The sequence below is a fragment of the Macaca nemestrina genome, chromosome 12 (genome assembly GCF_043159975.1).
Source record: "Macaca nemestrina isolate mMacNem1 chromosome 12, mMacNem.hap1, whole genome shotgun sequence".
NCBI lineage: Eukaryota > Metazoa > Chordata > Mammalia > Primates > Cercopithecidae > Macaca > Macaca nemestrina.
In genome coordinates, this window is record NC_092136.1 from 19251172 (window position 1) to 19266459 (window position 15288).

The 15288-nt window shown below is 51.2% G+C and overlaps 1 protein-coding gene across 7 annotated transcripts in view; it reads left to right on the forward strand.

Moving 5' to 3' along the window:
* LOC105471664 (autophagy and beclin 1 regulator 1) overlaps nt 1-15288 on the forward strand; it is a 201137-nt gene that overhangs the window by 180903 nt on the left and 4946 nt on the right. For all 7 annotated transcript variants that reach the window (XM_011724288.2, XM_011724286.2, XM_071074730.1 and 4 more), the window contains 2 exons: nt 5914-6006; nt 7612-7805. In XM_011724288.2, the coding sequence (XP_011722590.1) occupies nt 5914-6006; nt 7612-7805 (287 nt within the window). The remainder of the gene's footprint in view (nt 1-5913; nt 6007-7611; nt 7806-15288) is intronic.

Genomic DNA, 15288 nt, shown 5'->3' on the forward strand with positions numbered 1-15288 from the left:
TTGTTGTGGCCTCACAGAGGTTTTTATGTCTGAAACCCCAGCCTACCTACTTTGTGTCAGTCATAGTCACCTCAGCCAAACACAAAGCTGACTTTGGCTTCTGTTTTCTCTTTTCTCCCCATGTGTTGTCTCCAGCATCCCAGAGTCTCAGCTGACCTAAGCCATCTTGGGGTGCCTGGGGAACTCTCTTACCCACCAGGAACTCAAGCCTCTTCCCTGAGTAACATGGCATTAGCATTGGACACATTGAACAGTGTCCCGTCACAGACCAAGTTGTGTTGGACTAAGAGAAAACTAGCCCATTTTTTGGGGGTACTGTTTGTCCTGACTTCTTGGGTCAGGTTGGCAAATGCCTCAAGCCTTAGGGCCCAAAATGTAAGGGTACCGTATAAACTGGATATGGACATGACTGAAGTTCTTCCAAGCTTAGGCAAGGAAGACTGTGTGTGAGCAATAGACACCTAGGGAAGTTAAAACTCCTCTGAGGCCTCCTAACAGATTGATGACAGAACTAGAATTCCTCCCTTTCCTATCTAGAGCCCTTTTCACTCAAAAACCCCTTTAAAATTCTGACGCAAGCAATGTACTGTCTTCCACAGAAAAATATGCCACAAGAACACACGCATACTTTTGTAACTCTTTAAGACCTCAGGTAAAGAATGCAGCTTTAGATCGTGTTGAGACATTTCAGCAGGTCAGCATGGATACAGGGGAATGAGGGGATCAGTGAGCACGTTCACGTCTTTTAAGCAGTCTACCGATGAGTCGTCTCCCATCTCAAATGAGGAGAACAAATAGGGAAGTAGGAGCTCAGGGTTCTTGTGTTTCTCATAGGCAGCTGCCTATCCCTGGGTGATACAGCTCCCTGGCACACCCATTCCCAAGGGCACAGGATCCAGCCAGCCAGCTGGGCCAAGATTGCAGCCCTCCCTCTGAAACAGGTGGCTGTCTGCCTTTGTCCCAGGCACAGGCAGCTGCACCCCATTTTGTGCTCTCAATACTGCTCTTGATTTCTCCTCCATTGTCTTTGCCTCAGCACTCTCTCCAAGCACAAAGACAGAGGAACAAGTTCCTTGGGCATCTCTTGGTGGTACTAAAACCCCACTTGGCAGTAGACTAAGGCCTTCAAAAATCCTCATCTCTCCAAAAGAAGGAATTCTTAGGACAGGCAAGAAGACAAACAACTGGCCAGTCAGCCCCTCTACAAAGCCATCCCAGGGGCTGATAACGCAGTCACCCCGCCCTTCCTAGCAGTGAGGCGCTCCCTCCTCCTCTGCTCCCCTACCCGCACTCTGTCCAAGCTGCTGCTGTGCCTCTGGCTGCCTGCCAGCCAGCCAGCACCCCCACTGATAACCATGGGGGGTGTGAAGTGCCAGGTTGATATGAGGGGGTGCTTGCTTACTTCCGGCCTCATAAACGAGCCCTACAAATGGGGCAGGGGGAGGTGCTGGCAGAAGGTCCACTGCTTCTCAGAGTCAGCTTAAAGGACAGAAGCAGGGAACTCAGGGCGGAAGAGAGGTGGGCTGAGACTATGGGGCATCTGGCCTGTTGGCCAACTATGGGGCTCCTGACAAGGCCCCAGCTCTGTCCCTTCTGTAATCATGGTAATTAGAGTCAAGTATCATCACCCAGGGAGGGGAAAGCATGCCTCCGAATCAAAAGGGAGCCAAAATTGCTGTGGAAACCACATCTTTCAGGCAAGGCTCTAAGAGCCAGGTGTGGCTCTTTCCCGCGCTGCAGAGACACCAGGCATCTTTAGTCTGATCCTCTGCAGCCATGTCACTGATAGATGAAAGAAGAATGTTATTGAAGGGAATGGTCCCTAGAAGTTGGGAAGTTCGGAGCCACAAGTTCTGTGGAGAGAGCATCGTGACCACTGAGAGAGCTCAGGTCTATTCAGGGAGCCCTGGAAGGTCTCAGCATGAGGAAGTGGTTGAGCCAGGCCCAGAAGCACAGCTTTCAGATGCTGTGGAGGAAGCCAGGTGTGAGGTGGAAGCGCGCTGGAAAGGCTGGCCCTGATTGGACTTCCCGGCCTTCCTCCTCCCTGCGTGTGTTTGTCTAGCTCCCAGGAAGAACCCAGAGCAAACAGTGACTCATTCACCCTCACTGAGACCCAAGAAGACAACAGGACATGTTGGGATCATTCTTTAGCTCACAGACAGTCAGTGACAGTGGGTATTGAAAGCTAAGAGTTTCAGGCTGGGCACAGTGGCTCACGCCTGTAATCCTGGCGTTTTGGGAGGCCGAGGTGGGTGGATCACCTGAGGTCAGGAGTTCGAGATCAGCCTGGCCAACACGGTGAAACCCCATCTCTACTAAAAATACAAAAATTAGCCAGGCATGGTGGCGGATGCCTGTAATCCCAGCTACTCCGGAGGCTGAGGCAGGAGAATCGCTCGAACTCGGGAGGCAGAGGTTGCGGTGAGCCAAGATCACACCATTGCACTCCAGCCTGGGCAACAAGAGTGAAACTCCATCTTAGAAAAAAAAAAAAAAAGCAAGCTAAGAGTTTCAGTAGCCAGAGAGGGCGTCTCCAACTCTATCCTTGGTACAGTGCCTAGAATTGAAACCAAATCCGTGAGCTATTGTAGTCCAGCTCTCTGACCACAGAAAGTAAAGCAAATCCTGGCTTAGAATTAGACCTGTGTGTGGGGAGCAGAAAGGATTGGGATGGGGAGGCATAGTAGAGCAACACATCTGAGACAGGAAGTATGGCCCCTGTTCTGTTGGCAGTGGACCTCTTTAATCAATAGCCAAGGTCACAGCCCTGAGCCGAGGATGCTCCGTGCTGCTGCCTGGATGGAAAGCATTCAAGGGGACCTTTTGGCCACCAGCATTATGCTGACAGTCTCAGCTCAGACAGCAGGCCTTCTTGTGGCCTCTTTTCTGAGATGGGAAGGAACGTTCCGGGTCAGGAAGTACGTGGTTTGTTGTAGGTCTGATGTGAACAGTTTGTTGTCACTAACCAGCCCTGAGTAGCAAGAATTCCAGAAGAGGGATTTGGTGGGGACCCATGTGGTATTGCAACCTGTCAGTATATCTTGACAAGTTTGCAAATCAGTCTTCCTGGCAGCCAGCTTCGCATAGTATCTAATACAGACAGGATTTGCTCACCAAAAACAGTGATGAGTTTGTTTTTGGAGGCCTCTTCTGTTACTTCTGGCCATTTACCTCTTCCGTAATGTAAGGTAGCCTTTTCTCACCTTTGCCCTCCAATGCCCATCTGGTTCTCAGACAATCCCCAAACCCCACAAAAATGGCTGTTTAGAAGAGGAAGGATAAACAGTTGGCCCTTGGTAACTGCAGGTTCCACATTCATGGATTCAACAAACCATAAATCAAAAATATTTTTGGAAAAAAAAAAAAAGTGAAAATTAACAGTACAATTAGGCTGGGAACGGTGGCTCACACCTATAATCCCAGTACTTTGGGAGGCTGAGGTAGGCAGATTTTTTAGCCCAGAAATTTGAGACCAGCCTGGGCAACATGGTGAAACCCTGTCTCTACAAAACAAAAAATAAAATAAAAAATTAGCCAGTCGTGGTGAGGCACGCCTGTAATACCAGCTACTTGGGAGGCTGAGGTAGGAGAATCACCTGAGCCCAGGGAAGTTAGGGCTATAGTGAGCCACTATACTTCAGTATAGTGCAACACCACTGCACTTCAGACTGGGCAACAAAGTGAGACCCTGTCTCAAAAACAAAAAGAATACAAATAAACAATACAGTATAGTAACTATCTGCATAATTTACATTGTATTAGTGCAAGTAATCTAGAGATGATTTTAAGTGTACAAAAGGATATGGATAGGTTGTGTAGTAGGGACTTGAGCATCCATAGATTTTGGTATCCACAGGGGGTCTTGGAACCAATTCCCCAAAGATACCAACAGACAACTGTACTGCTTTTTAAAGAGGTGGCCTTTGGAATTACACCAACTCCACAGCCTGACAGGCCCCTAGAGCTTGGGAGAGGTTTACTACAGGGCAGTGAAAAGAAGAGTACTTTTGTTTGGCTGTGGCTCTTTCCCTTCAAAGAAGCAAGTAGTATTCTCGCAGGTGAAGCCTAATCATAGTTACCCACTAAAGACAGATTTGGGCCAGGCGTGGTGGCTCACGCCTATAATCCCAGCACTTTGGGAGGCCGAGGTGGGAAGATCATTTGAGCCCAGGAGTTCAAGACAAGCCTGGGCAACATAGTGAGACCCCATCTGAAAAAATTTTTTTAAAATTGAAAAAATTTTGGCCGGGCGCGGTGGCTCAAGCCTGTAATCCCAGCATTTTGGGAGGCCGAGATGGGCGGATCACGAGGTCGGGAGATCGAGACCATCCTGGCTAACATGGTGAAACCCCGTCTCTACTAAAAAATAAAAAAAAAAACTAGCCGGGCGAGGTGGCGGGCGCCTGTAGTCCCAGCTACTGGGGAGGCTGAGGCAGGAGAATGGCGTAAAAACCCGGGAGGCGGAGCTTGCAGTGAGCTGAGATCCGGCCACTGCACTCCAGCCTGGGCGGCAGAGCGAGACTCCGTCTCAAAAAAAAAAAAAAAAAATTGAAAAAATTTTAAAAAGACCAATTTGGGCTGGGCATAGTTGCTCATGCCTGTAATCCTAGCACTTTGGGAGGCCAAGGTGGGCAGATCACTTGAGGTCAGGAGTTCGACACCAGCCTGGCCAACATGGTGAAACCCCATCTCTACTAAAAATATAAAAATTAGCGGGGCGTAGTGGCACACACCTGTAATCTCAGCTGCTTGGGAGGCTGAGGTAGGAGAATCGCTTGAATCCAGGAGGCAGAGGTTGCAATGAGCTGAGATCACGCCACTGCACTCCAGCCTGGGCATCAGAGTGAGACTCCATCTCAGAAAAAAAGGCAGATTTGGAGGCTCAGTGTCTGGTTTTGTTGCCTTTTACCTGAGGCAGTACAGCCTCCTGGGACCTCCTAGAATACAGTCCCTCATCATCTAGGCCCTACCTGGTCTCTGTCTTAGCCAACACCCATGTTTAGGAAGGAAGCACCTCCCAGCATCCTATAATCCACTCAGTTGGGGATGTTTGCTCTTTATGGAGGTAAGTTCTGTTGTTAAAGGAGGGTGATCTAGGCCTCTAGGTTAAACAGCTCAGGCTACCCCAGGGGCGAGAGCCTGCACTGTCTTTGTTCCTGAGGCCTCTGCTTTTTTTTTTTTTTTTTTTTTTTTTGAGACAGAGTCTCACATTGTCGCCCAGGCTGGAGTACAGTGGCACAATCTCAGCTCACTGCAACCTCTGTCTCCCGGTTCAAGCGATTCTCCTGCCTCAGCCTCCTGAGTAGCTGATACTATAGGCATGTGCCACCACGCCCAGCTAATTTTTATATTTTTAGTAGAGATGGAGTTTCACAGTGTTGGCCAGGATGGTCTTGATCTCTTGACCTCATGATCTGCCCGCCTCGGCCTCCCAAAGTGCTGGGATTATAGGTGTGAGCCACCAGCGCCCAGCCAAGGTCTCTGCTTTTCAAGACTAGGCATGCCCGTTGGGCAGGGCTGTCCATAGCACTATATCTCTCCAGTGGGCCTCACATTTGCCATCTTAGTTCCTTTCTCTGTGTCTGAAGAATACTCAGGACCCACTGCCTGTATCTGTTGTTGCTATTTTTTAGCTGTCTCTCAGCTCCAAGGAGGAGCCAGTTAGGCTAGTCAGGGGGAAAGGAGAAGCTAAACCCACCATTCCAGGCATTTAGGCTATTAGAGATTTGTCTGAATTGCCCCAGCACTGAGCATCCTGATGAAGCCGCAGCTCTGGTCTTGGTCTCAGCTCAGCCCCAGGAGAGAGAAAGGATGGGCAGCCACAGTCCACAAAGCCAGGAGTTTTAGGAGCTCTTATCCTTCCCTCTCTAATGCCTTTCACCTTCTTCTACACCCTTCCCAACCGATTTTTAGGGCCTTAAACTCTGGTGTTGAGTACTACTGGGACCAGCTGAACGAGACGGTCTTCACTGTCCATTCCAACAGCAGGAGCAGCGAGCGGCCTGGGTATGTTTGGGAAGTAGGCAGGGAGCAGCTGGCTGGAGGCCCGTCCCTTCCTCCTGCTTTTGATGAGCTCTTAAGCAGTGCCTTCAGCATCCTCTAGGGCTCTGGGTCCCTCCTCAACCAAAGCAGCGCCTCCTTGATCTTTTGTGTACAGTTTCATTTGAGAAAAGTGTTGTATGGCTAAGAAAGAGAACAAAAGCTCTGCTCTCAGAGTCTTGCTGTAGAACCACCCCCTCACCCTCTCCCATCCTGGCCATGGTGCCTGGGCACACTTGGGGTGAGGAGAGAAGATAGGGCCTGAAGAAGGATGCCGCCCCATGAAGTCTGCTCCATGGCCCAGGCTCTTCCAGATGACTAGGACCTCAGGGACCAAGCTGCCCAGGGCTGTAGCCCAGGGACAAATCCTCTTGAGGCACCCATTAGAAATCTGGTACTGATCCTTTCATCACTTAATTCGCTAATGAAGACTGGAACAAAGTGCTGGGTTGTTGATAAACCCAAAGCAATTGCTACTTCCCCTAGGAATTGCTGAGCATAGCTGGAGGAATAGTCCCAGAAGCAGCTAGAAATATGAGTGTCTGGTGATAGTCTCAAAAGCCCTGGGCTGCCTCTGCTGCCAGCTCCAGCTGTTCCAAGGCAGTGCCTGGGACATGCCCAAGGAAGGTGGATGCTAGCATTGGCCGGAACCTTCCTTGTAGGACAGCCTGTGCTCCCTACCTGCAAGGGTCTGTTTTCAGAAGGCCCTGGAAGGAGGATCCCAGAGCAGCCTGTTCAGGAGTTCCAGTCCTGGATGGGCGCGGTAGCTCACACCTGTAATCAATCCCAGCACTTTGGGAGGCTGAGGCGGACAGATCACGAGGTCAGGAGATCGAGACCATCCTGGCCAACATGGTGAAATCCCTCTCTACTAAAAATACAAAAAATTAGCCGAGCATGGTTTTGTGTGCCTATAATCCCAGCTACTCGGGAGGCTGAGGCAGGAGAGTCGCCTGAACCCGGGAGGCGGAGGTTGCAGTGAGCTGAGATTGTGCCACTGCACTCCAACCTGGGTGACAGGCTGAGACTGTCTCACCAAAAAAAAAAAAAGAGTTCCAGTTCTTTCCCTCCAAAGTGGAGCTCTCAGTTCACTTGGAAATTCAAGAATTCAAAGTGGAATCTTACGAACATACAGTTGGAAGGAAGGTAAAACTAAAGAGAGAAAGGACCTTCTTCCAGTGCTCACTCTTTATCCCATGATCTCAGCTGCTGGCCTCCTGAATTTCATTAGTGTCTTTTCGTATCAGCCATCTCTACAGCTCCTCCCCACTCCCTGGCAGGGGCCTGTTGTTGAAGGGCATGACTGAGCCAGGGTTGCACAAGACTGGATGTTTCTGTGGCCTTTCATTGTCCCAGGGTATAGACTAACCTTGGGAGAGAATGGACACAGACAAGTTAACCACCATCAAGAGGCAGTTGCAGGAGCACAGGGCTTCTCTTAGCCAGCAGGGCTTCTCTTAGCCAGCAGGGCCTGGCCCACACTGCCCTGAGGATTGGCACAGAGCCAGCAGAGTGCTGTGCGGGGCGCTGTCCCAAGCCCCACCTGACTTCAGTCTGTCTTTCTCTCCCTAGAACCAGCAGAGCCACATGGAGGACAGACAGAGACATGGGGCTGATGAATGCCATTGGGCTGCAGCCCCGGAACCCTACCACCTCAGTGACATCTCAGGGCACCCAGACTCTGGCCCTTCAGCTGCAGAATGCCGAAACACAGACTGAGAGGGAGGTGCCGGAGCCAGGGACAGCCGCCTCAGGTCCTGGTGAAGGTAGGAGCCATGTGGTGCTGGAGTGGGTGGGAGAGGGACCCTAAGACCGTGTGAGTGCCACTTCCCACTCAGGATGCATACCCCCTCCCATGTCTGGGTGATGCCCACCTGGTGGCATTAAGAGCCTCCTCAACAGTGACATGGTTTCCCTGAGCTGGGTCACTCTTGCAGCTCGCCTCAGCTCCCACCAAGTATGCTGACTCCCTCTCCTCTAAAATGTGAGGACCCAGGCTCTTTTTCCAAAGAGAGAGCACAGAAAGCCTGGATTGAAAGGGCTAAAGGGAGACTCGTTCCTGCAAGCTGCCATTCCAGAGAAGTGCACCCCAGGCCTTAGCTTCTGGGGCCAAACCACAGCCTAGCTTGTCGTCCCCCTACCAGTATGGCAGATTTGGGACTGCCCCATGGGAGGACCTCTCACACTCCTGTCACACCTGGGGCTCATTGCCATTTTGACTGCAGCCTGGCATAACATCAGCCCCTTCCTCTCACCTATTTCAGGTGTGGCTCTGCCACACTCGGCCCTGACTGTCTGTGCCAGCCTCACACTTTTAAAAACCAATTAGCACTTCCCAGCAGCAGAGCTCGAGCCACTTAGGAGTCCGTCAGCAGCTGTGTTAAACAGGCTGTTCTCACTCAGTTGCTGTCCTCACCCCCTACCCCCAGCCCCCTTGCTGGTCGTAGCTCCAAACAAAGCAGCCTCCAAACAGACACATTTTCTAAGTCTGTGTTGAGCCATTTGCCCAGAAGAGACCATGGGAGAAAAAGCCATGGTGCATGTCAGGCAAAGAATAACAAACATACCTGTCACCCCAGGGAACGGCTTTCTACACCGCAGTGCCCCTCAGGGTCTTGCATGGTCACTCTTGATGCCATGAACCAGGGTCTTGCATGGTCGCTCTCGATGCCATGAACTGAGAATTTTCTTTTTTTTTTTTTTTTTTTTTTTTGAGACGGAGTCTTGCTCTGTCACCCAGGCTGGAGTGCAGTGGCCGGATCTTAGCTCACTGCAAGCTCTGCCTCCCGGGTTTACGCCATTCTCCTGCCTCAGCCTCCCGAGTAGCTGGGACTACAGGCGCCCGCCACCTCGCCCGGCTAGTTTTTTGTATTTTTAGTAGAGACGGGGTTTCACCGTGTTAGCCAGGATGGTCTCGATCTCCTGACCTCGTGATCCGCCCGCCTCGGCCTCCCAAAGTGCTGGGATTACAGGCTTGAGCCACCGCGCCCGGCCGAACTGAGAATTTTCAAAGTGAAGTCCCTCTTTGGTCTGTAGCACAGCCCTCCTCATGCATCTGTGCTAGGTGGACGCCCCTCACTGGGGCCATGACCTTTAGGTGGTGCTGGCTGAAGCAGCCAACCTTGGCTGTGAGCCTCTAGGAGGAGTTGGTGGAAGGCTCCTTCTGCCATCTTCAGGCCCTTTTTGCAGGTTTCTGTGGACTTTGAGCTGCTCCGGAGTCCATTAGGCCTATTCCAGGAAGCCTGAGGGCCAGGCAAGAGGGAACCAGCACAGTCTTCTCCAATGGAGCCAGCAGGCCAGCCCTCTCTCTCAGTAGGAGGCAGACCTCTTAGAGCTCCCAGTAAACCCTGACAGCGGGAGGGGTTTGGAGAGGGGGGCCATACTGTTAGGCAGCCCCTTCTTTTTATTTTTATTTATTTATATTTTTCTTGAGACAGAGTCGAACTCTGTCACCTAAGCTGGAGTACAATGGCGTGATCTCGGCTCACTGCAGCCTCTGCGATCTCAGCTCACTGCAACCTCTGCTTCCCAAGTTCAAGCAATTCTCCTGCCTCAGCCTCCCAAGTAGCTGGGATTACAGGCATGTGCCACCATGCCCGGCTAATTTCTGTATTTTTAGTAGAGACAGGGTTTCACCATGTTGTCCGGGCTGGTCTCGAACTCCTGACCTTGTGATCTGCCCGCCTAGGCCTCCCAGAGTGCTGGGATTAAAGGCCTGAGCCACCGTGCCTGGCCTCTTTTTTTATTTTTTGAGAGTGCAGTGGTGCAATCTCAGCTTACTGCAACTTCTGCCCCCCAGGTTCAAGTGCTTCTCTCGGCCTCAGCCTCCCGAGTAGCTGGGATTACAGGTGCCCGCCATCACTCCCAACTAATTTTTGTATTTTTTAGTGGAAACGGGGTTTCGCCATGTTGGCCAGGCTGGTCTGGAACTCCTGACCTCAAGTGATACGCCTACCTCAGCCTCCCAAAGTGCTGGGCTTACAGGCGTGAGCCACTGCACCCGGCCAGCCCCTTATGTATGTTTGTAGTATGTATATATGTATATACAAATAGCAGTCAATGGAAGAGAGTGTTGTTTGTTTTGTTTTGTTTTTGGGATGGGGTCTCACTGTGTTGCCCATGCCCTTGAACTCCTGGGATCAAGAGATCCTCCCACCTTGGTCTCCCAAAGTGCTGGAGTTACAGGTGTGAGCCACCACACCCAGGCCTTTTTTTTTTTTTTTTTTTTAATTTAAAGACAGAGTCTCAGCAGGGTGTGGTGGCTCACGCCTGTAATCCTAGCACTTTGGGAGGCTGAGGTGGGCAGATCACTTGAGATCAGGAGTTCAAGACCAGCTGGCCAACATGGTGAAACCCTGTGTCTACTAAAAATACAAAAATTAGTCAGGCATGGTGGTGGACACCTGTAATCCCAGCTACTGAGGTGGCCGAGGCAGGAGAATCACTTGAACCTGGGAGGCAGAGGTTGCAATGAGCCAAGATCACACCACTGCAACCCAGCCTGGGCAACAAAGCAAGACTCTGTCTCAAAAATAATAATAAAAATAAAATAAATAAAGACAGAACTTCAGTTGGGCATGGTAGCTCACACCTGTAGTCCCAGCACTACTCCCAGAGGCCAAGGCAGGAGGATCCCTTGAGTCCTGGAGTTCAAGACCAGCCTGGGCAACACAGCAAAACCCTGTCTCTACTAAATATACGAAACATTAGCTGAGCATGGTGGCACACATCTGTAGTCCCAGCTACTCTGGAGGCTTGAGGCAGAAAGGTTGCTTGAGCCTGGAAGGTGGCGACTGCAGTGAGCTGTGATGTGCCACTGCACTCCAGCCTGGAGACAGAGCAAGACCCTGTCTCAAATATGAATAAATAAAGAAAGATAGTCTCACTCTGTTGCTCAGGCTGGAGTACAGTGGCACCATCTTGGCTCACTGCAGTCCTGAACTCCTAGGCTCAAGCGATCTTCCTGCCTCAGCCTACTGACTAGCTGGGACTACAGGTGTGCGCCACCATGCCCGGCTATTTTTTTTTTTAATCTTTTTTTTTTTTTTTTAGAGACAGGGTCTCACCGTGTTGCCCTGGCTGGTCTTGAACTCCTAGCTTCAAGCAAGCCTCCCTTCTTGGCCTCCCAAAGTGCTGGAATTACAGGCATGAAGCACTGCGCCCAGCTAGGCAGCCCCTTCTGATTTGATTTCACTGAGCTTTTACTATGTATCAGCCACTTGGGCTGTGAAGACAAATAGGCCTCTCTGTCCTTCCATGGGGAGCTCGCAGCCTAGAGAGGGAGATGGACGCCTAAACTGATCATTGTTTTGATGTGATGAGGACCTCCGGAGCACAGAGGAGGAGGGGCTGTGCCCAGCCTATGAGGCTTAGGGGAGACTCCTGGAGGAGGTGACCCTGAGCCTAGTCTTCAAGCATGAGTAGGAGTCAGGTGAAGTAGGGTGGTGGGGAAACGTTCCTGGAGACATGTCTCAGCACATGCAATGGCACCAAGTTCAAAGACATGTTACTGCATAAAGGACCACTAATTTGTGTTCATGGCATGTCTGGTGCATGTGGAGAACTGAGGCTGGATGAGTGGGGAGGGCAGGATACTGGGGCTGAAGATGACGTGCTGGGGCTCTGGGAGCAGGAGCTGCCACCTTCAGAAGTATGCCTGCTGGTGTTTCACCTCCCAGAGAATTCTCTGCTGTTTTCCTGGTTAGCATGCAGCCCATTTCTGGCTTTTAGTCAATTATAAGTTCCTTTCATTCTTTTTGGGGGATGGGGCAGAGGGTGGCGCAGAGGGAAGGAGCTCTTTTCCCTGGTTTTAGGAGGCAGGACCTGGTTCCTTGCCCCACTATCCCCTCCTCCTGTAAAGTAGAGTGGGTGGTAGAGGATGGCCCCAGCTAAGCTGAGGCTCTGGTCAGCAGAAACAGCAGGCAGAGTGAGACCGGGCAGCTGGCTGCTTCTGCCTGCCTGCGTCCCTGCATGCTCTGCCTAGACTCTGCACCCTCAGCTGTTCCACACACCATACCCCTTTCAGAAATCAGTCAGGGCAGGGGAGGTGTGGGTCAGAGGATATGAACACTTGATGGATGGGTGTCAGTGTCCAGCCTTGTCCCTCCTAGGGCAAGGAACCTTGCTCTGAGGCACTCATACCACTATTCTGCTGTCAGACTCTTCAGGGGAGCCCAGGAATCAGGGCTCTCTTTGGGCCCAGATTTCACCATGCAGAAGCCGCTGGCAGGTTTTGTATTGACAAAACCAGAGCTGCAAGAACATGGATAACGAAACCCTCTGGTCAGGGAGTTCAGCTGTTCTGGGCTGGGCTAGAAGGGAGATCCCACCTGCACTCACACCTACTACAGGCACCAAGATTTATTTATTTTGTTTTTATTTATTTTTTGAGACAAGATCTCACTCTTCCATCCAGGCTGGAGTACAGTGACACAAACACAGCTCACTGCAGCCTCGACCTCCTGGGCTCAAGGGATCCTCCCCACCTCAGCCTCCTGGCACATGCCACCACACCTGGCTAATTTTGTTTTGTTTGTTTGTTGTAGAGACAGGGTTTCACCATGTTGCCCAGGCTGGTCTCAAACTCCTGGGCTCCAGCGATCCTCCCGCCTCGGCCTCCCAAAGTGCTGGGATTCTAGGTGTGTGCCGCCGCACTCAGTCACCCAGATTTATTAATGTGGGAAACCTGCTCTGCTTGTAGTAATTGCTGTTCTGTGGCCTGCCCCTACCCACTCCCCTTGGCCTTTTTCTGTCAGCACCAAAGGGCTCCTAGGCTACTTCTAATTTTCTTGTTCTACAAAAATTTCTTTGAAATCCATTCAGCTCTTTCCAGACCTTCCAGGAGGAGTGCTCCACAGGGGTATTTGCACACGTCAGCTTTTTTGCATGTTCGACTTTAATAAGAGTTTGATTTCTCCCAGAATTTGACCCTACAGCAAGCTTTCCTACCCTCCTGGCCAAGAGGGTAGCTCGAAAAGGGAGGGAAGCATTTCCTGGACTCACCATTGGCTTCCAGCACTGATACAGTGCCTCCCTAGCTTGCAGTGGGCATTCGGGGCAAGCATGGAATGAATGAGTTGAGCTGAGCTGAGGCAGGGCCCTGCCTCCGAGCATGGCTGTGCCCCACTATTTGGAGAGCACCATGGCTGTGCCTCTGACCCGTAGCAAAGGTCATCTGAGCCTCTGTTTTGTCTGGTGAAGATGGTAGGTAGACCAGCAGCAGTAGCCTGGGCCCTGGGCCAGCAAAAAGCAAATGTGAAGAGGGAGGGGCTGGAAGACCAGTACTCCCAGAGGTCAGGAAGGGCAGCTCCTCCTATGACTCTCTGAGCCTCAGTTCCCTCTTCTCTTCTGACAATGAAACCTCTAGAATTAAATATGGTTGCAGGGCATGGTGGGAACTTGTTGATTCTACCCTGGCCTCTGCTTCTAGAGTGCACCTTAGGACTTGCCAAGGAAGAGACCTCATGTGAACTCTAAATCAATTTCCTATTTTCAAAGACAAAAACAGATGCTTTTGCTACAGAGAAGAAGACCGCAGAATTAACTCCCTGTCTGCCACTGTGCCTGGATCCCTGACTGTGACTGCCATTTCCCTCTAGCCCTGGTGTTTTTTCTCTTGAAGAATGTACCAGCTGCCCTCAGTTGCTCTTAGCCTTGGCTTAGAGTTCCCAGGAGGGAAGCACAGCTCATAGTTCTGTAGGCTGAAGTTGTCCACATCCAGCCCTGGGGGAGCCATTTGTTTGTACATTTTTAAATCTTCCATTCATTCTTTTTTGAGCACTTACTTTGTGTCTGGTATTGTGTTAGGCACCATGAATTCAAGGGCACTGTGGAGGGAATTACATTGAGATGAATCCGTTGTGTCTCTTCCCTCAGAGAGCAAGTCCAGAGAGAACTAGACATATAAATGCTTCTCCAGTGGCTTATACCTGTAATCCCAGCACTTTGGGAGGCTGAGGCAGGCGGATCACAAGGTCAGGAGTTTGAGACCAGCCTGGCCAACATGGTGAAACCCCATCTCTACTAAAAATACAAAAAAAATTAGCAAGGCGTGGTGGTGCATGCCTGTAATCCCAGCTACTCGGGAGGCTGAGGCAGGAGAATTGCTTGAACCTGGGAGGTGGAGGTTGTAGTGAGCCGAGATCTCGCCACCGCAGTCCAGCCTGGGCAACAGAGCGAGGCTCCATCTCGAAAAAACAAAATAAAATAAATGCTTCTCCTGCAATGGGGCAGTTACAAGACCAGTTTTCCAAGCATCCTTAAGTCTGGAGCCCCTGTGAGGAGCCTGGAAGCCCTTTTATTCATCCATACACGTATTTGACAAATACACGCCCTGTGTAAACCCACGTGTTAGACTTGACTCAAAAGTGAATACAACTGAGTCCAAGACCTTCAGGAACTTATAGGCCAGAAGAAAGATGCCACAGCCATGGGGAGGTGTCAAGCACTTTGAGGCCCCAGAGAAGGAGCAGCCCCTTCCAGCTGGGGGACCAGAGAGAACTGGGTGGCAGAGGAGACGGGACAAGAGCATGGCACAGTGTGCACAGCATATGCCCATCTGTGTAGCCAGGGAGCAGGGCTGCCGGGTACCTGCAGGAATGTGGGGTCAGGGCAGGAAGGTCTGCAGCGTGATAAGGGCCTGGCCAGAGAGCCCTCAAATGTCAAGCCAAGGAGTTTTGACTACTGTGAGGGCTTTTGTAGCTTCTGGGTTTTAAACAGGGTACAGACTTAACAAGAGCTTAATTCATCAGAGCTGAATTAGGATGGTCATGGTAACAGTGTGGAGACTGGATGGAAAGGGAGGAGACTGGTAGCAAGAAGCCCAGTTAGGACACAGTCACAGCCATAGAGAGGGGTGGCCAGACCTGGAGCCACAGGCAAGCAAGCAGTGGGCTCAGACTTGAGTGCCAGCAGCAGGGCCTCCCCAGAGCCTGGGAAAGCCCATCCGGGGCTCTCTGGGGGCTTGGCTGCAGCAGCACCCATAGGGCCCCAAGGCAACCTGTTTTGCCCCTGGTAATCTACCTGAAAAGAGCTGAGCTGGGCGTGGTAGCTCACGCCTGTAATCCCAGCACTTTGGGGTCCAGGTGGGTGGATCACAAGGTCAGGAGTTTGATACTAGCCTGGCTGGCATGGTGAAACACTGTCTCTACTAAAAATACAAAAATTAGCCGGGTATGGTGGCACATGCCTGTAGTCCCAGCTACTCAGGAGGCAGGAGAATTGCTTGAACCTGGGAAGTGGAGGTTGCAG